General features: G+C 36.3%; 2 protein-coding genes and 1 long non-coding RNA gene across 3 annotated transcripts; all 3 read right to left on the bottom strand.

Moving 5' to 3' along the window:
- Positions 1-405: 405 nt before the first annotated feature.
- Positions 406-1,902, bottom strand: LOC131631312 (uncharacterized). The gene is made up of 4 exons (XR_009292649.1): positions 1,777-1,902; positions 1,507-1,631; positions 1,276-1,378; positions 406-1,116 (listed from the first exon to the last, which is right to left on the bottom strand). It is a non-coding gene; the product is annotated as an uncharacterized LOC131631312 (long non-coding RNA).
- Positions 1,903-5,554: 3,652 nt separating this feature from the next.
- Positions 5,555-6,589, bottom strand: LOC131631307 (protein FAR1-RELATED SEQUENCE 6-like). Its single transcript, XM_058902105.1, has one exon. The coding sequence runs from the start codon at positions 6,587-6,589 to the stop codon at positions 5,555-5,557; it is 1,035 nt and encodes a 344-aa protein (XP_058758088.1).
- Positions 6,590-8,900: 2,311 nt separating this feature from the next.
- LOC131631315 (vacuolar protein sorting-associated protein 35A-like) lies at positions 8,901-18,732 on the bottom strand. Its single transcript, XM_058902109.1, has 21 exons — positions 18,439-18,732; positions 18,205-18,301; positions 17,957-18,080; positions 17,599-17,784; positions 17,062-17,149; positions 16,807-16,863; positions 16,607-16,696; positions 16,382-16,504; positions 14,371-14,505; positions 13,468-13,584; positions 12,956-13,195; positions 12,818-12,883; positions 12,559-12,648; positions 11,816-11,905; positions 11,191-11,286; positions 10,937-11,005; positions 10,776-10,856; positions 10,519-10,626; positions 10,178-10,281; positions 9,632-9,745; positions 8,901-9,549 (listed from the first exon to the last, which is right to left on the bottom strand). The coding sequence occupies exons 1-21, from the start codon at positions 18,529-18,531 to the stop codon at positions 9,339-9,341; spliced, it is 2,379 nt and encodes a 792-aa protein (XP_058758092.1). The 5' UTR covers positions 18,532-18,732; the 3' UTR covers positions 8,901-9,338.
- Positions 18,733-20,331: the final 1,599 nt, after the last annotated feature.

Raw genomic sequence — 20,331 nt, 5'->3', positions numbered from 1 at the left:
TTCAAGCTATTTTTCAACAACCTAAAGGCCTGCCCCCACAAAGACCCCATGACCACCATATAAATCTATTCCCAAACACACCACCTGTCAATGTGAAACCCTATAGATACCCTCACTCAAAAAAAGAAACCATGACCAAAATGATACAAGAAATGTTGCAGGAAGGAACTATCAGACCTAGCACTAGCCCCTTTTCTTCCCCAGTTTTATTAGTTAAAAAAAAAGACGGTACATGGCGGTTTTGCGTCGATTACAGAGCTTTGAACGCTGTGACAATTAAGGATTGTTTTCCCATTCCCACTATTGATGAGCTATTGGATGAACTTGGTTCAGCTACTATTTTTTCCAAGATAGATTTGTGTTCAGGATACCATCAGATCCGAGTTGCATCAAAAGACACGTATAAAACAGCTTTTCGGACTTTTGATGGGCATTACGAATTCCTTGTAATGCCCTTTGGTTTAACTAATGGGCCATCTACATTCCAATCAGCTATGAATGACCTACTTCGCCCTTACTTAAGAAAATTTGTTCTTGTTTTTTTTGATGATATTTTAATCTACAGTGCTAATTTTGAAGAGCATTTAACACATTTGCAGGTTGTTTTTGAGTTGTTATCTAAGCAAGCATTTTATGTGAAGTTATCTAAGTGTGTTTTTGCCGCAGTTCAAATTGAGTACCTAGGACATATCATTTCAGCCGGAGGTGTTGCACCGGATTCAGAGAAAATTAAAGCCATTATCGATTGGCCAGCACCACGTTCACTCTCGACACTCCGCGGCTTTTTAGGTCTCACCGGGTTTTATCGCCGTTTTGTAAAAAGTTACGCCTCTCTCGCCGCTCCACTCACCGACTTGTTACGTTCCACTAAATTCACTTGGAGTACAGAGGCTGCTCAGGCCTTTACAGAGCTGAAACAGAAAATGACCGACATGCCGGTCTTAGCACTACCAAATTTTACAAAAGAATTTACAATAGAGACAGATGCTTCCGGGGTCGCCATTGGTGCTGTTTTATCCCAAGCAGGCCATCCAATTGCTTTCTTCAGTAAGAAACTTTGTCCACGCATGCAAGCTGCCTCTGTCTATGTTCGGGAAATGTTCGCCATCACAGAATCTGTAAAGAAGTGGCGTCAGTATCTTTTAGGTCAACGATTCCACATTTACACAGATCAAAAAAGCTTAAGAGATATGTTACTCCAACGCATACAGACACCAGAACAAGAAAGATGGACAGCAAAATTACAAGGATTTGATTTTGAGATCTCTTACAAACCTGGAAGGTCGAATCTGGTTGCAGATGCATTAAGTCGAAAGTTTGAGCCAGACAATCCTACACTTCTCATCTTATCATCACCGCTGCCTGATTTACTCCATACCTTGAAGCAATTTTACACACATGACAGTGTAGGTCAGAATCTACTTCAGTTAGCAACACAACAGCATAACAACAAAGAATACACAGTCAGCCAGGGTTTATTGTATTACAAAAATAGACTTTTCATACCTGCACTAGCTGATTTGCGCCAAAAGATAGTGCGTGAGTACCACCATACACCTACAGCAGGACACTCAGGGGTGAAGGCAACATTGGCTAGGTTGAGAGCTTCTTTTTGTTGGCCAGGGGTGTACCTTGATGTCAAAACAATAGTTAAACAATGTTCAACATGCCAGCATAACAAATACGACACTCAGAAAAAGAAGGGTTTGCTTCAACCGTTACCCATTCCAAAGCAAGTATGGGAGGAAATCACTATGGACTTTATCACAAACTTACCTAGTTCTTGCGGTCATACTACGATTTGGGTGATTTGTGATCGCCTGACGAAATACGTTCATTTTATTCCGCTACCAACACACTTCTCCGCCAAAGATCTCGCAAACCGCTTCACAGTTGAAATTTTTCGGCTCCATGGCAGTCCAAAGACGATAGTTTCTGACCGCGACCCGCTGTTCTTAAGCAAATTTTGGAAGGAGTTCTTCAAGACTCACGGAACGACCCTGCAATACAGTACCTCATATCACCCAGAGACCGACGGACAAACAGAGGTAGTAAATAGATCTTTAGAAACGTACTTACGCTGTTTTGTGGGAGATCACCCTCGCACCTGGCATAAGTTCCTTCATTTGGCCGAATACTGGTTTAACACATCCTTCCACTCAGCGATCAACATGACCCCGTTTAAGGCTCTGTACGGTCGCGATCCGCCTAGCATCATGGACTATGCGCTACACTCAGTTTCAGACACAACTTTAGAAGCCGCGCTGCAACAACAACAACAGATTTTAACGGAGTTAAAAGGCCATTTGAAGAAGACTCGGGCTATAATGGAAAAACAAGCAAACTCAAAGAGACAAAATGTTACCTTTGGGGAAGGCGACTTAGTCTTACTGAAACTTCGACCGTATAGACAAACCACAGTGCATCGTCGTGAATCTCACAAGTTATCTCAAAGATATTTTGGGCCGTTTCGCATCATCAAACGCACAGGGACTGTAACGTACTTACTGGACCTTCCTTCGTCTTCGCGGATCCACCCCATCGTTCACGTCTCCTTGTTGAAAGCGTACCATGGCACGGAACCGTCTGAGGATCTCCAACAGCTTCCATTCCCATATCTCGTCGTCTTTGAGGAGAGTAACCAAGATCTACAACATGAAACACAGTTAGCTTCTAATAACACAATAACAAACAACACAGTTTCGCAGAACAGTCACGAGATTACCTCATCGGTTTCGCAACAAGCATCGCTAACAGGGGTCAAGGAGAAGAAACGGCGTGGTCATAAGGTGTTCTTGCAAGATTTCGGTGAGGCGAACCAGGTGGTAACAGAGAAGAGGAAAGAGTGTTCAAGTGTTGGTGAGAGAGATTCACCGAGTGAAGTAAGTGCTATAGTCTTGGGAGAAAAGTCTTTTATTAAGTCCCCACTTACATCTCTCAACGGTACTCTTCTTGGGAAGGTAGAGCACGCTTCTTCAATTACAGCTGGACACACTGCACGAGGCGATAAGCTTTACCAAACGAGCCAATCAGAAGCCAAGTTGAAGATTTCTCCTTATCTACCCAAGCTGCGGTCTCCCAAGCATCACGTGGCCTTGTCTACACCAGCCACCAAGTTGTCCCACACTTTTACAAATGGGCTGCAGAATCGTGGAAGCCCAACCAAGCAAAGTGAACCACAATTGTCTTCACCTTTGAACCTTGTGGACAAGGTTCCTATTGGGCCTGGGAGTAATGTTAGGAAACAGCCCAATAGAATTAAGAAAAGACCCAATTGGTTGAAAGATTTTATTTAAATTGGGAGTTTCTTTTAGTCAAGTCTTGTTTTATTAATATAGTTATTTACTTTGCTGTTTGTATTGAGGCCCAAGCCCATTATAAGAGTAAAACCCTACTATATAATCTTTGTATGCTGCCTCTTTTGAAATAAGAAGAAAAGTTGCTTTTATCTTATTGTCTTTTAATGCAAGTTAGATCTAGGGTTACTAAACACAAATCTATCAGTAACCTGAAATTTTTATTCCATTTTTTATAGTTTAAATAGCAGAATAAACATAATTCATTGAATGATTTATCTTTATAACATGTTATTTATTTCCATAACAAGAACCATTTATAAAAATAAAATGGATTATCTAAAATGAGGCAACAAGTACCATAATAAAGTCATTACACCAATGTTTTAAACGGGAATTTTTTATTTCCCCCCATATTTTTCTAGCGTATCACGTGAAATTCTAAAAATGTATTTTAAAATTGAAAACATATTTCTAGTGCGCATCAAAATCTGATAAACTGTACACTGAAACCGCAAATGTATTTTCGATTTTGAACTAGAGATATACCTCTGATTTTGTGTTATATAGAAACTAGAAAAACATCGTTAAATAACACTAATATCACAAACTCAAAATACAAATCATAACACAAATATAAGAAATACATTAAGGATTTTAACATAAATCAAACATTACAAATCAACGTCCACGTGGACGTTGCAACATCATGATAATATTATCAACCGATCTTGAAATAGTCGCATGTAACTCGATCGGAACTTTCTCCCCAAAACTGGTATAAGTATTCCACATAGCTCGCATATCAGCGTTGCTCTTCTGCTCACGGTTGATGAAACAAGCTTCCCATCTTTGTCAACAGATGGTGAGCGGTACTCGATCTTCACAAATTTTCGATTGTGTCCATAAGGTATGAGTTCTTTCAATATTACACATACTTCTTCAATTGGGGTGTACATGGTGAACTTAAATTCGCGCGATGGTGTGATATCGGTAAAATGGACAACTCCAACATGCTATTCGATATTTATTTTCATGTTCATTTTTGGTTTTTGGTGTTGTGGTAAGAAATAATATGACAAATGAGGTTATTTATAGTAGTAGGATGCAAACCGGAAACAGCTCGAAAACCACTGTTACCGTCACCCCCGACATTGACAATCCGTTCAATGTACTTGTGCATAAAAACCGGCATGTGATCGATGAAAGATATTTTTGGTGAAGTCGGTGGGCACCTTTGAAAGCACTTTTCTGAGATTTCCGAGTAGATGAATCGGGAAAAACTTTGTTAACATGTTCAAAATACGATGAACTCCTCGTAGTTAAACTGTCGCCCGGTGTCGGTTTCACCTTCTTAGGCGCCCCTTTAGTTTTACCATTTGAGATGTGGAGTTTGATGGCGTCATCGGCTTTCAAATGTGGTTTCAAGTATGTGGTCTTCGGGAACGCAATCTTCCTCAATTTCTCTTTGATGTGGAGTTTGATGGTGTCATCGGCTTTCAAAAATCTTGTATCGCTTCCCATTTAGTCAAGATGGAAATACTTGATTTATCACCTTTCGTTTTACCGTCATCTTCAAAACTGAGTCTCCTCCAATGACAAGAGACCTCGTCCATACGTATCGGGCAATCAACTTCCATCTTCTTAGATATGACACAAGCACAAGGGAGACCATATGTTTTCACAATTGAACATCCACACTTTGAGTTGTCGGAACTGACATTAGAAGCTCGTTTGGCTTCGTGAAAAATATAATTCAGAGCTTCCTAAGACATATTACCGACCAACTGAGAATATAAGGTGGTGTCTTTGAACTTGTGTTCAAACACCATGGTACTACGACCAAATGTTGTTTGTATCTCACTATGCTGGTTTAGTATCATCTGGTTCACAGAATCCCAATCCGTAATCAAATCACCCTTGCTATTTCCCAGCCAATTCTTCAGACAGGCATGAGCAAACTCAACTTGGTTTGTTGTAATATTTTCGAGATGCATAACCTCATCGGCCCAAGCACAAACAAACTTCTGCTTTACCTAATCAAGTATTGTGCTTTCGACATATTTCAATAGATCGGGATATTTCACACAAACAATTTTGAATTGTAAAACAACAACATCATATATTTTTTTTTGTAGATGTGTTTACTATAACATTTCATGCATCCATAATTTTCTCCACAATGACGCCCGTATTGACCAGTTTTCCATCTTCACCTGCAATCTTTTTTGTCCCCACCGGGTGTTTAACCCGGCTTCTCACATTTTTGTAATATGGTACCTACACAGTAAGGCGTAAGAACTAGGAAATACAGTTGCAAACGAATTCATTAGTGTTGTATCTTGGTTGATAACAATGACTTTCGGCATATCTTCTTGATCCTTCAACATTGACCAACAAACCTCCAAAGCCCATACAAATTTGTCCTCTTTTTCGCACTCTAGAAATGCAAAACCAACAAAATACGTCTTCTTAGTCGATGTAACACCAACAATTTCCAACAATGGAAGTCTGTACTTGTTGGTCTTATACGTTGAATCAATTATGAGCACAGTGGGAAACATATTGAACAATTTAATGGAATCAATATGAGTCCAATAAATATCTCTTACTGTAACCCCATCATCACCTCGTCGGTGCCTACAAACATAATTGTTTTCATCTAGAAGTTTCAAGAGGTGTTGCATCTCGGTTTGATCCCCCATAATTGCTAATTTGGATTGATAGCACCTATTGTAAACTTGCTTGACATTTGATGTATTCTTGGGTCTTTTGCGCTTCAAGGTTGCAAATATGTTTTTGGGCGGTAACAAGCTCAAAGTCATGTCAGAAACACATGTCTTCTCATTCGGAAGGAGTCGGCATGCAATTGGATGACCGGCCAACTTTTGACTTAAATCATGGTTGTGTAAACCACATATCACATTAATTCTCCATTTGTTATTTGCCAAAAGATAGCCATGCAACCTAAATGGGCATTCATATTTTCTTGAATCGATGTCGTCGCGTTTCAATTTTTGGATACGACGGATATATTTCCCATTTATTTCGCATGTCAATGTCACAAATGCATTTCTTCTATCCGTACCATTATCAGACTTTCCAATCACAACACTGAATCCTAGTTTCGTAGCCTCCGTGCGAATCCACTGCAACATGTCTTCACGTAATTCAAACTCTTCTCCATTTTCAAAATGCTCACGAATATCTACCATATTTGTTACAATAGGAGATACGAGTGGTGAAACAACTTGAGAGTCATTAGGTTTGAGAATGTTATCAGGATGCACCATACTTAATGTAATAGAAAATATAAAGCTTATTAACACTAAGTTATTAACAGTTCTGCTGTGAAAATAAACACAGACAGAAACTAGAAATGTAACTTCGGTTTTGTTCAACTACAAACCGGAAGTATACACACGGTTTTAGCGTGACCTGTTTCCAATTCAAAAATAGCATAATGTAAGAAATGGGGATTGAAAAGAATAAATTTTACCTTAAATTCCACTTCCTTGAGCTCCTTTTGATATGATGAACCACAAAAATGAAGATTTAGAGTGGAAAAATGGATTTAGAATGGAAGGGTTTTTGAGAGGTTTAATTGAAAGGAGAAGAAATGGTGTGATCAAAAGGTGACCATGCTAGCTACTATTTTAAGCTTCATGTAGTTGCCATAATATCGGAAATATATTTCCGGTTATATATGAAATGACAAGGTGGCAAAAAATCTCAATCTTCTCACTCTACTAACCAAGGTTATATTATCGATTCTAAATCAGAGATATATCTCCTGTATGGTTTTTTACAATTAGAGGGCATAGACCATATTTGGCCTGTTATGTGACATGTGTGGTGCGTACCGGAAATATATTTTCAATTTTAGAGGGACAAAATCGAAATTACAAAGGGTATTTCAATGGACATAGGGTGAAATAAGAAAACCTCTTCTTAAACTATGTTGACGCCCACTTCATGAAGATCTAACAACGAACCACAAAATTAAAGGCCCAAATGCTTCACTAAGTGAAGGTGACCATCATATCAATATGAATGAGGCTGTGGAAATATTTATCCCGTGAGACAATTATATCCAAGAGAATGTTCTAAAGATCTAAAACCTAGAACCTTTAGGTTCCTAGAATAGTAATATAAAAGTCTAACAAAGACTCCATATTTAAGTATGCACTATTCTAACAAAAAAACATCATTCATTTTTTACAGTCACTGACTTGAATGCCAAAGTATTTGCAAGTACTCCTTTTCTCCACCACTGGGCCAGAACACAAAGTTTCTATATTCTCAACAGAAATTCACCATTAAAACCCAATGTACACCAATTATGAGCAGGAAAGGTCCATTCCAAATCAATCGGCGTCATATGTGGGAATCAGTCTTCAATGTTTCCACTTACTTTCATTTTGACGGAGAATTTTGACAACTCCCACCAAAAATTTATGGTCTATAATAAGAAAAAATGTTCTCTGAAAAAGAACCTCTCGGGAATCACTAAAAGTAGAACGAGGTACAAATACAAACAAGATGCAACGTTGAAGGGTCAGAGTGGAAGAAAAAGATAACGACTATTCCATTATCGAAGGAATTTTAGTTGGTGGAACAATATTCACATTATACATCGCATAACAACTTTGCACATTTTAAAAAGACCTACCCATAAATGTTCATACAAAATGCATAATAGAGAATCATACCCAATATTTGTCATTTTACGGGCTTTCCATGTTCAGAAGGATGAATATGATATTTTCTTAAGGGCGCATGGAGAAGATGTCGACACGGATGCAAAGTCCAACGTCGTACCAAACCATCATGTTCCGCTATTGCTAAATGTGACTTTCCAATTCCTATATTTGTCGCAGTTGGTAGACCGTAGAAATGTTCGGTAGGCTAGAGATGGAGAAAATATTGCAACCTTATTACATCGTAAACCTCGTGGCTTGGCTTGTAAACCTCATGGCTTGGCTTGTGTGATTATGATACAAAGTCTTAGGGTATATGGATCTACTAGTAGTGTTTACTGTTTAGAATAAGCAAAGAGAGAAGAGTTATTAGGGTCATATTTTGAGGAGACCAATGTGACTCTAGAGTTATGTGATATTTTCAACTATTCATCTAAAGTTAAAATTTTACACTAACATAGAGGCATCTCACACTTAGAGAAATATGATCCGACAAAAAATTAAAATGTACTCTATCTGTTACAAAATAATTGTCGTTTAAAATTTGTACACACAAATTAAAAAATGCAACAATATTATCACAAGACTTTACACTTTTTTAATGTTTTAGTAGTATTATAATTAAAAGATACAATTAAAAAAAACAATTATTTTTACATTGAAAAGTTTCAATTGTGAACGATATTCATAAATAAATATTTGTCTAAAACGACAGTCATTGTGTAACTAAAAGGGTGAAACGGAGAGAGTATCCTGAAACATTTTATCACCCCTCAATTGTTATAGAATTCAACTTTGGGATTATCAATATATTGATCGAGTAAAACCTCCAAGATACTAAGGTATCGTTATCTCAAAAAACATCCAAAATATTTCATTCCTGCCTATCCATATTCATGCAAGCTGTGCAAAGACAGACACTCCTACCAAGTACCAAAATTATGTTACAAAATACAAACAAAAATAATTATCTGTCTGTAAACTCTACACAATAGAAATCCATAAATCCATGTAATATAAACCTTTGTGCACAACTAGAAGAATTTAAATCTAGTAACTGTACTACAAATAACTTGTCTAAACTGAATGTACTGAATGTCAATTTTGGGGAGAAGGATCTAGTAAACTTCAAATCGGCTCAATCTCAATAGGTACATAGTGAATGAATTGAAATCCAAACTGACCAACATGGTCATTGCTGTCAGCTCATATTATATCGTGAACACTAACAGGTGGTTTGGCGGTTAAAACCAGGCAATTCAGAACAGTTGCTAGATCAACACAGGAACAACTGGCTCCAAAGAGAGTCATAACAAAAGCAACAGTATCAATCATCTGCATGTCAAACCTTGATCGGTTCATATTTCTCGCCAACTGTACCACCCTTTTGTTTTTGAAACTGTATATAGCGCATAGTAGTGGCTAAGAAAGCATCAGCAGATGGATCTGGAGTTGCGGTGTCACTTTGCATTTCATTCATAATTAACTCAATCAGGCCCTGGATAGCAGCAACTGTGACTTGTGGGTTCCCCTTCTCAAAGAAGTAAAGATACCTTGCAAAAACACACATATCATCATTCCGTTGAGAAGCAAACAAAAACAACCCTAGCATAGAAATATGAATGTTAATCTTACTTGTTCAAAATCTCAATGAAAAGCATTACTGATCCGGTGCTACCTCGTGCAGCATTTGCCATTTGTTGTGCAGCATTTGCAATCCTTAAAGCCCGCTTAAGGCATAACAAGACTCTGGTGCAAAAATACTAATATAAAGAACATAATAAAAACCATAATAGCATAAACTAAGAAATAAATTCCCATATTCCTTTTCAAACTTTGCGATATAGACCTACATCTCTTCTTTCTTTTTCCTGCATTTCCAACTTATGATCTGATTTTGAAGTGGCTGAGAAAATATGTTTACTACTTAAATTCCAGGCGGGATAGCTGTGTTGGATTAAATCATTCATATCACCTCTAGTTATTTACTGCATAGTTCTAGTTTGTTACCGAAAATGGTATGGACGACAATAGGATTATTTGGACATGCAAACAATTGAAATTTTTCTGCAACTGTTTATGTTCAACTAAAGAGAAACTAGGAAAATCACTAAACAATCTTTGCATTGCTCAGAAGTCTGAAATCTTCTCGACATTATATTAATAAAATTAGAAACAAACCTCTCTCCATCTTTCATGTTATCATGATCATCAACCCAAAACAAATGTGAGCACGCATACACAGCTCTGCATTGATCTGGCTTCTTTAAAAGCTTTGCTGAATACTATCCGATGAAAAAGCACCAAAAAAGAGATTTAATATAAAAATGATAAAATACACTCGTTCCTTATTATAAACAAAATTTTACATTTTAGATTAATTGAATAACTTGTGTATCTGATTTACATATAGACCAGATACATCCGTTATTTAACTATCTTAAAAAGTCAAATTTTGCTTATAATAGAGAACAGTGGAGTATAAATTAATTGCTGCAGAAGTAAAAGAATTCAATAATCACCCCTGTGGCCTTGTGAGTTAAAGTATCCCTGTTTTCAACACCAAAGACATGCATCCTTTGAAGAGTTCCTATTATTAAATGGATAGCTGTGACCTGGGCTCTGGAATCCTGGTACAACACAAATGTCCAATTGAGCACGGCTAAGCTATAAACTTTATTATGAACATTACTCTTCCAAAATTATCCTTAACCCATGAAAGGAAAGGCAATTTTGTGTGTCGTAGGGAGAATTAGTAGGGGTTATATGATAAACTTACAGAAATTTCTTCTTCATATAGAATATAAGCTTGCGTAAAAAACTCATATGCAACCGGTTCCAACTCACAGTCATTTGCAGCCTTAATGGGAGAAAAAACAAATCAGAAAGTCTAGTTTGAAAAACATTTTGATGTGCTAAGAACTAAATATAATTCAGTACCTCAGCACATTGCAAGCACAACTGCAATGCTAGCTCTGGTGTCAGGACACCTGATAGAGTCTCAATGGTCTGAGATAGAAAAGATACATATATCATCAAACAGGTTAACCAATGAAATCAACTACACATGATCTTCTAACGAGTATGTCAATTCATTACAAACAGACAATTAAGTATTTATATGTAACTAGGGGCGCAAATCACATTTTTTTTATTTAAAAAAAACAGACATGTTCCTTATATAAGAAAATTACCTGATTTAAAAGCTGAAATATTTTCTTTGGTGATGTTGATGAATCATCTCCAAAAGGATTTTCTTCTTGACCTTGACCTTGCAACTGCCTGACCAACTGTAGACAATAAATATAAATAATGAGAAATGATATTTTGACTATATGGTGGTCATCTCATTTTACTTGGAAGTTGTAGACACAGACACGGGGAAACCACAGCATCAAAAAAGCATGACCATAAACATCAATCAAATAGCCATAGCATTTCAGCGTCAATTAAATATACTGACTCATTGTACCAGTTCAACAGATATAACTGCTGTCTGCTGGAAATAGAGAGAGATGAAGTCTTTGTAATGAAAATTTGCAACTTACTGACCCATTTGCCTACTTTATTGAAGTTTAAAATGGACAGTAAATTAACTATCTACACGTGCTTCCAGCTTGAAATCAAAGCCTTAGCAGCATGTTACTGAAACTATAATCCCAATCAATTATGATCGCATAATGCCCATGAATATTGCATTCAACTCCAACATTCTATGTCATTACCGCCAGCATTATCAATTCATCTTTATGCAATCAACAAACAAGGTAAAACAGGGTAAAATAGAAGAAGCAGATTAATCAAAATGGTCAGCCAAACCTTTAAAGAAGAAAACATAAGAGGTGGAACAGTGAAAGGCAGACGCTTTGGTCCTCCGGTCAGTATATGCTTCCTCACAGTATCAATGATCTGCAATTTAGTGCATGTCCATTCAAATTTTAAGTAAAAGTTGAACTCGTAAACTAAAACATAAATCCCCTCCCTGAATAGAGGTAAAACTATGAAGCATGCAATTGTGCACAACATATCAAACGTCATTCCACTGAAATTAGAAACATTAAAACACAGGAAAGCATTCGTACTCATTGGAGAATGGGACTAGATGTGATTTATGATTTATCTAAAAACATTAAAAGAGGTTAAGTCTAGGTTAACACCAAATCAATTTTAGTGCTTGTAAAAGATTTATTTCCTATATTTGATAAGGTTAAATCCAAATGTATTATAGAATATGAAGAAGGCAAAAGTGAAAGAGAGAGAAAGTGATAGTTTCAACAAAACTGAATTGTAACATTGTGAAAAATAGAGTACTTGGAAGTTACAACAAAGTTTTAGTAAACACAACCACTGCAGTGACAGTGATCAAGTGCTGCCCATGACAGCATGAGTGTATTATGTGCATGTTTCTAATAGCCAACAACGCCAGTACAGAAGCACCACTGTTAAAAAGTGGAGTCGGCTGAAACTATCAACTTTGGCTCAAAAGAGGAAAATTCCAGCAAAATAAAATAACATCAATTTCTTTTGATTATTGTCATAACACATAAATATCAGCAATTTACCTTAAACGTCTCTTCTGGATCCTCATTATAAAGCATCTGGATCAGACGTGCAACAGAGTTCTGCTCCTCAGCAAAATCATCTTCATCCAGCTAAAGGGACAGGGCGGAAAATAAGAAAAAATACAAGAAAGTATCATAAATATAAGGAAAAACTTATCTTACTTTTGCAGAAATGTACAACATTTGATTATATAAGGTGTCATAATAATAGAACTTCTAAAAAATAGTTTAAAATGACTAGTCGTGGTACTGAAATGACCTCGTCATTAGGAGACACATCAGAATCCTTGATAAGCCCCTTAATCAGTTCAAACAATGCTTCCACCTACAAATAAACCAGGTTTTGTTAATAAAAGCTCACACCAAACAGCAGAACAATAAGTAAAATAACGCATACCTTGTCGGAAGTAGAAATGCGTGTTCCATTTTTCATAATGCTTTGAATAATAACAGTTGCCATGACCTTGTTAGTTGGAATGTCAAGGAATTCCATTACACGAGGATAGTTTGAAAGCTTCAAGGCAGTCATAATGTCATTATATTTCTCCAATGGAGCACTTAATAAAGCAACAATCTGCTTTGTTGCCTTCTTGTCCTCAATTTTACCTTTGCCGGAGAGATTTTTCACACATGCTCCCTACCAAGTATATACTGTCAGGCCTTGTTTTCAGAAAATCCATGACTAAGTACACTTTCTTAATTGAAAATAACCAATAAAACTAAGCAGATTAGTTAAATGCAATAACTATTTTCTGATAAAACAAAATAGTCTGTCATTCATTGAAAGCAAAGGAAGTATTACTGTGAGTTAAGGAAATAAAATAATGTTAGAGGCTGCATGCTAATCCGATTAACCATGTGAATCAACAAGTTAACATGAATGTGCACAGAGTTTAAAATGAAACATACCAACACTTGATCAGCATAATCTAGGCGATCAGGGTGGACATGAAGAGTGAAGGTCAGAAGAGATGAATATAAAGTTACAACTCCAGCAGTGGCCATGTCAGGCTGTGCCTCTATCACCTGTATATCAATTGAAGAGCATAGATTTCACAGTTCATGATCAAAACCAATAAAACAATTGAACATAGAAAACAAATGCAAATCAGAAGTAGAAAACAGAAGACAATTTTTCTATTTAAAATACAAAATGAGAATGTAAGAATCATGCTTAAATATTAGGGGTGAGAATAGATCAGGCCAACCAACAGGAGGCCTACGGCCTATCCTACACAGGCCCAGACCAGGTCAGACTTGTTTTTAAACAAAAATAAAGCTTAGTTATCTTGAAGAGCTTGTGAAAATAAGCCGAAAAATTTCGTAAGTTGGAGTAATTATGTGTGTGTATATTGTTAATAACGTGGGTGGAATAATTACCCTTCTTTTTAAAATTAAAGTTTAGTTTAATATTAGGATTAGAGGCTATTTTTCTAAGCTATATGACTTTTGATGCATATGAAGATGTAGGATTTTGTAATTTGGGTAGGATCAATTGATTCATGTTACAATCCTCGAGTTAATATCCATGTTACAATATTGTACTATTTCTTTTAAATTTTATTTTCCTTTCAATAATAGCACATTAGGAACTATACCATTCACCACTTAAAAACTTCCCATAGGGAGACAAATAAGTTGAACTTGTACTTCATAGAGAGTCTATCAATTAGTCTTTGGTTATGTGTGCTGGTTAAAGTTACCCAAACCCTTAATGCTTCTTGCTTTTAGGCAGCAGCACACAGCATAGCATTATATATGTTTTCAGTACACAGATATAATATTCAAGCTCTGTCTAGCCAAAGAAAATACCTTGCCAATTGCATTGCTTAATTTGGAAAATGCTTCCACCTGCAAAAATTCAGGCAAAACCTCTGCACTTGAAGCAGCATAATTTGAAAGCCTTTCCATTAACTGGGATAGCACTGTCTTGATGTCAACAGTTGGCTGACAAAAAAGACAAAGCATGTGAGTTATACCTACTGGATTTGTAGAATAAAACTGTAATAGATAATTTGTTTGCAAATTTTAATACTTATTAGTTCTGAACAAAGTAATACAATAGCTACTGTAAATCGCGTGGTTGTCAATAAATCTAGAGTAGAAATCAAATCGTATGCTTAGCTATTAAAACCACGGCACTTCACCTAGATTGATTCCCCTGAGAGACAAGGTTACTTTGATTTCCAAAGTAACAGGTGTCAACTAGCAGTCAAAGAATGCAGATACTAATTTATTTAAACAAACTACAAGTATTAATGTGCCGTCAATGGACCTTGAAAGCATAAATCTCAATACTGCAACATTAACTGTAAAATCATTGACAAATAAAGGCAACAAAATATGGTTAGGCTGGCATCCATTGCATATGATGGGCCATTGTCACATAATTTGCTAGTCAACGGGGAACTGTGAATTGGTTTGCGGGTACCAGTTTGCTGTACTTCTACAAAAGGGTCCATGCAATTTCAAAAATAATATGCAGGAAACTGCGTACCAGAGAGGCAAAACCATCTTCGATTAAATAGAGCAAAAAAATCAACTCAGAAAAAAGGTAATAAAACCGAGATTTAGTAACTGCATTGGGTATTGGGAGGTGACCGTCACTTTTTAAAAAATGTATGATCATTGAGTCCACTAGTGCATTGCACTTTGTTGCACACTAAAACTTTGATCTACACTAATTTGTAGTTAATTTGCCACTCCATGTTTGCCAAATTTCTGATAATGTGGGACTTCAGTTATGTCTCTATGTTTTGACAAACCTTATACAACATGGGTGACTATCCCTTTTTTGGTGACTACCAAACTAATATTTTTTATGACTTTTGTTGGAATGTGCTTTTTTTAACAAATGGTAATTACTCTTGTTTTATGAAATGTTAATTACAGTTTTTCATAACAGATGTGTAAAAGCTGTCAAGAAAACAGATCAGATAAGGGAAACAATAAAAGAACTTATTTTGAAAATATGGAATTAATGCCTATGATTAAATTACACTTTTTATTAAGAGTTTAATGATAGTGCCCTGTCAGTGTAAGGAAGTATTACACAGACATCCAATCAGAATATTTTAAAATGTCTAATCATAGAAGTAATTTAAAATTTACGGTACGACTTGGCGGGATACATGGTTGTCATTGGTTGACAATGTAAAATAATTTACACTTTCAGTGCACCATCCTTTTTCTCTTTTATTAAATGCAATCAAACTATCATAGTATAAATCATTAATAAACAACATAAAATCCAACTATTTAACACTCAATTAACACAAGAATTGAGTTTTCATTTTTGTTGTTAGCATATTATGTTTGTCAGTGTTAACTTTATTGATGAAATTAATATTTTTCATCATTTATTTTGTTGTACCCCTCCCTCCTGCTAATACTTTGAGGTTTGCATACCCTATACCCAAACCCGGCACACTGAATTGAATTACAAACAAGGTGGCTATGGGATGGACACACTTAGAATCATCTAATGCAAGTTTCAACTTGAAATTCATTTTTTTAGGAAAGTATTGGAGATGCCAAATGCAGTCACTCGTCAGGTTCTAACTGTAGAGGTATTATAGCCAATGAAAACTTGTGTTATAGTTTGAAAACTCATACAGTGTGCTGACTACTAATTAATATATAGTTGTTTCTTTTACTTCCTTTAACTTTCAAGATTGTTCGGTAAATATGTTGCTCATATTTTATTGACGCTGCTTCGGAACACTCTTGGATGAATGAAATCTCACTGTTTTGGAAGAAGAAAAAACATATACATATCAAGCTATCCTCCAGAAGTAGTATTTGAGATTGCAAGTTCCCTAACCTGAAGCTGAGGGTAAGCACCCAACAACACATCAAGAGTCTGCAAGTGATATTCATCAGGGAAGACTTGAATTATGCAATCCATCAAGTAGAATTGGGCTATCTCGTCTTTGCAATTCACAACCTGTCCAATATAATTAAGGAAAGGGAACCATTTATACAATTAGAAATTGAAATGTGTCTTTGACAATTAGAAATATAATTATTTAAATAAAAAAAATTATACCTGCTCCAGTACTCTAGGCAGTACAACATCTTTGTACATATCAAGGTCAACACCCTCTATCTGACTGAGAACGTGGAGATTCTTTCCAACCTAATAATGTGCCGAATATAAGAAAAGCAAGAGAAGCCTTCTGTAAGCATTTGATCATGTATACAATGCCATCATAGTGAAGCAAACCAGATACAGGCTTCGGGTATTACAAGATCTCGCAGCTCACTTCTTTCCTTTTCTCGCTTCTCCTTCTCCCGGGAAGGTCCCTGCAGACCAGAAAGCCCGACAGCAAGCCTCAACTCAGGGTCAGCTAAGAGTATGAATTTATCACATGCATTACTACACCTGCATGACCAGAAATCATGCCCTCATGATATATTTTACTCTCATGACATGCAACTATGGTGACGACATGCATGTTCAAACATGAGAGCATTAACAATATGCAAAAATATTCAACCAACCTGATGTTGCATCCGCACCCAAAGTTTGTTCATTTCTGTGAAATTTTGGAGTACAAACTCTACAGCATCTGAAACAGTATCTGCATCCCTGCAGTTTTCAGAATAGACATTCACATATCAGGCTCAACCTTAAATTGATGCAGTTAAAAACCAATGTAACTTCCTAATCATCGAGACAAATGTAGAAATCAGTGCATAATTACAGAGATGGACAAGGATAAGAGAAAACAATAAAAAATAAAACTTCGGAAAAAAAAAGAAGGAAGCAAAAAGGAGGGCTCTAATATTATAATGACTCCAATAGTTTACATCAATGATCAACATTGCAAAGGTGGAGTGAGATAATAGTTTAGTTTGGGTGCCTTCATATTTGGCTGGCAATCCGAATAAAACTAAAAGAAGTAAGGATGTCAAAGGGTGCAACTGAGTTAGTCTGTCTATTGAAACTTCAAACAACTCAATCAAGACACTGCAAAGAGGACAATACTGCCCATGACAGGATTGAAGGGCAACAAATAATGCTTGAATAGTGCTTACCCTTCATACTCAGAACCAATATCCGGCAATTTATCCTTACTAACTTGAGAAAGATAACTTCTGAGAAAGAGTCCACGAACAGGGTTCTGAATGCCACGGCACATCTCCACAAGATCCTTAAGAACGTCCTTAGCAGGAGCTTCCTTTGATTTGATGTATACAGATCCTACTGTACAGAGGAGATACCTGATCATAATAATTAACATCTCATAAGAAAGAACTAAACCATACTAAATAAGAAAGAATAAAAGCACACGGCTGGAAAACTATCTCATGAAAAATTGAACATCCAGGAATTATTTTCTATCTGAGCAGTTTATAAGATGAGAATTTTCCACAAAACAATCAGGATGCTTACAGGCGAGGCAAAATGTTGCCTGCATGCTGCACAAGCTCATAAAGATCAATAATGGAGCAACCGCGACGAGTCTCTTCCTCGAAAAACATCTCCAGCTTCCTCAATTGATCAAAAGCGCGCATGTCTAAAACAACACCAAGAGAATTACAATATACAAATAAACAATTGAAATAGTAACAAAGCAGAATCAATTTCAAAATCCAATAAAAAACAAGCAATATCAAAGTGGATCTGAAAGCGGAACTAACAGAGTTCATAGTATTTGTGAGGAGAAAGCTTGGAAGTCCTAAGCTCAGACAGCATCTGAGCCGAATATTTCAAAGCATCTCTGAGATTGTTCGAGTCCTGCAACGAATCAAAAAACGAAAAAACGGATCTAAATCGATTGGGAATTGAAAACTCAAAGGCGAATCTGAAATTAAGATCATCGCGGGTAGAATAGAAGTATGGAGAATAAGGTTAGGGTTTATCGGAGAAGCTACCAATGCGCGGTGCATGTAGAAGGAATTCTGCTGAAGGCCGGCAATTCCGGCGGCGAGAAACTTCTCTTCGTCTTCGGTTCCGTCTAACATCATTTCGTCCGTCGGTTTTTCCTTTCTCTTCCGTCTGAGTTCTCTACTTGGACTTTGATCGCTTTTATTTAACTGTTGGTCCAAAAATACTTGTTATTGTTCTTCTTCGTGCTACTTCCGCTTGAGGTGTGTACGTGTAATAAAAATGAAAAATATGCGTATGATTCTTCTTAATCTCTCCCTTTTTGCTATTTGACCCAAGATTTGTTTATTGCACTCTCAGTGCTGCTTACGCACCCTTATAAAAAACTAAAGAAATGTATTTATAATATGGATATGCATGTATTTTAGGACATACATCGCATACATTTCATCCATTTTTAAAAGATTCACACCTTCATTTTGTAAATAAAAAATAAAAAATTATCTTCGAAAAAAATACAAAACTATATTTTTGGACGAGTTTTTAATCTAATATATATCAGACATTTTCTTCTTCACTATCAATCGAGGATGAACGGTACTCGAGTTTGACATTTTTTTGATTTTATGGATATCGCATGAGAGTATTTAGTTTGGATTTCAGATCGACGAGAAGTGTGTCTTAGGATACTCTACTCTGGATCGTTTAAATACATAAATGCATATTCGAATTTAACATTCATTTTTTAAAGTGATGAAATACAAGAATGATGTTTTAGTGTTGAAAAATTCATTGAGAATGAGAGAATTTTTATAAGGGTTTTACAATGGAGTGTGTTTTTAGTATGAAGAAAAAGATCATGCAAGATATTGTTTTATCAAACTTTACGCTGAGCATTTCTGGAGATGCATCTCCAAAAATATCATACAGCTGTTATTTAAATCAGTTGCATGAATGACAAAATCTCATAAATGAGTGTATGGGGTACTTCAGATATCCATCTCCGGATACACCCAAACAGTATACGGAGATGCATCTCTGAACCATATTTTTTTAACTAGGGTGAAGCTCATAAAAGAGAGGATTGGTATGATTTTGGGCGAGTCCGGAGATGCATCTCCAGACGCATGAAGGGCTTTTTTGGATTTTCAAGGGTGTGGAAGGCACCACTAAGGGTGAAAAGAACATTCCCCTCAAATTTTTCTACTACATTCAATCCAAGTGCTTTATCAATCACTTCTCAAATTCATTTAATCCAATTCAAGTGCTTCCACTAAACATTTGGCAAAATTTTTCATTTCCTTCTTTTTTTTCTTTTCTTCTTCATGCAAAATTAAAAAGGTACATTAGATTGTTTAAGGTACATTAATAAGTAGGTAGTTACACTCATAGTTTAGTAATTTATTGAGACATGCATTTTCTTTCATTTTTGTGTTTTCTCTATTTTCAGTCATTTTTGTGTTTTCTGAGCTTCAGGAAAATACGGAAGTGCACTTTCGTACTTTGTTTGAATTTGATTTTCCAGAAATATGGAAGTGTTCTTTCCTATTATGTCCACATAGTTTGATTTTTAAAGTAATTCATCTAAGTTTGATATTTGCTGCTTTGTCTGGTTTAATTATATGTAAAATGGTTGACAACCAAAAACGACTGAGGGACGGTAGAGTGTCCTAGCATGCATTTGTTCATAGAGAGGTGCCAGTAAATTTGATGCGAAAGCGTCCACTTCTAGATTTCAAATGTCTCTGACTTCATACTCTAGGAGGCAAGTGTCACTTGTTGCTCCCTCGGAAGCTCCACCGATCCATGTTGATGCACTGCTCCCGGTATTTTTATTCTTGGGGAATTTAGCGGATGTCCTTATTACACTTCACTAATGCCTCTGTAAGCAAACCATGCTACTAGACACATATGGGATGGTGAGTAGGGGTGGGAATAGG

This window comes from Vicia villosa, unplaced genomic scaffold (genome assembly GCF_029867415.1).
Source record: "Vicia villosa cultivar HV-30 ecotype Madison, WI unplaced genomic scaffold, Vvil1.0 ctg.000809F_1_1_3, whole genome shotgun sequence".
Lineage (NCBI taxonomy): Eukaryota > Viridiplantae > Streptophyta > Magnoliopsida > Fabales > Fabaceae > Vicia > Vicia villosa.
Note: the sequence above shows the minus strand (reverse complement) of the source record. Positions and strands in the feature narration are given on the sequence as shown.

Coding starts and splice junctions, on each gene's coding strand:
- LOC131631315 (XM_058902109.1), bottom strand. CDS start 18,531: ATGATGTTAGACGGAACCGAAGACGAAGAGAAGTTTCTCGCCGCCGGA. Junction 18,081..18,204: donor TCACAAATACTATGAACTCT/GTTAGTTCCGCT, acceptor GTGTTGTTTTAG/ACATGCGCGCTTTTGATCAA. Junction 13,585..14,370: donor TAAGCAATGCAATTGGCAAG/GTATTTTCTTTG, acceptor ATTGATATACAG/GTGATAGAGGCACAGCCTGA.
- LOC131631307 (XM_058902105.1), bottom strand. CDS start 6,589: ATGGTGCATCCTGATAACATTCTCAAACCTAATGACTCTCAAGTTGTT.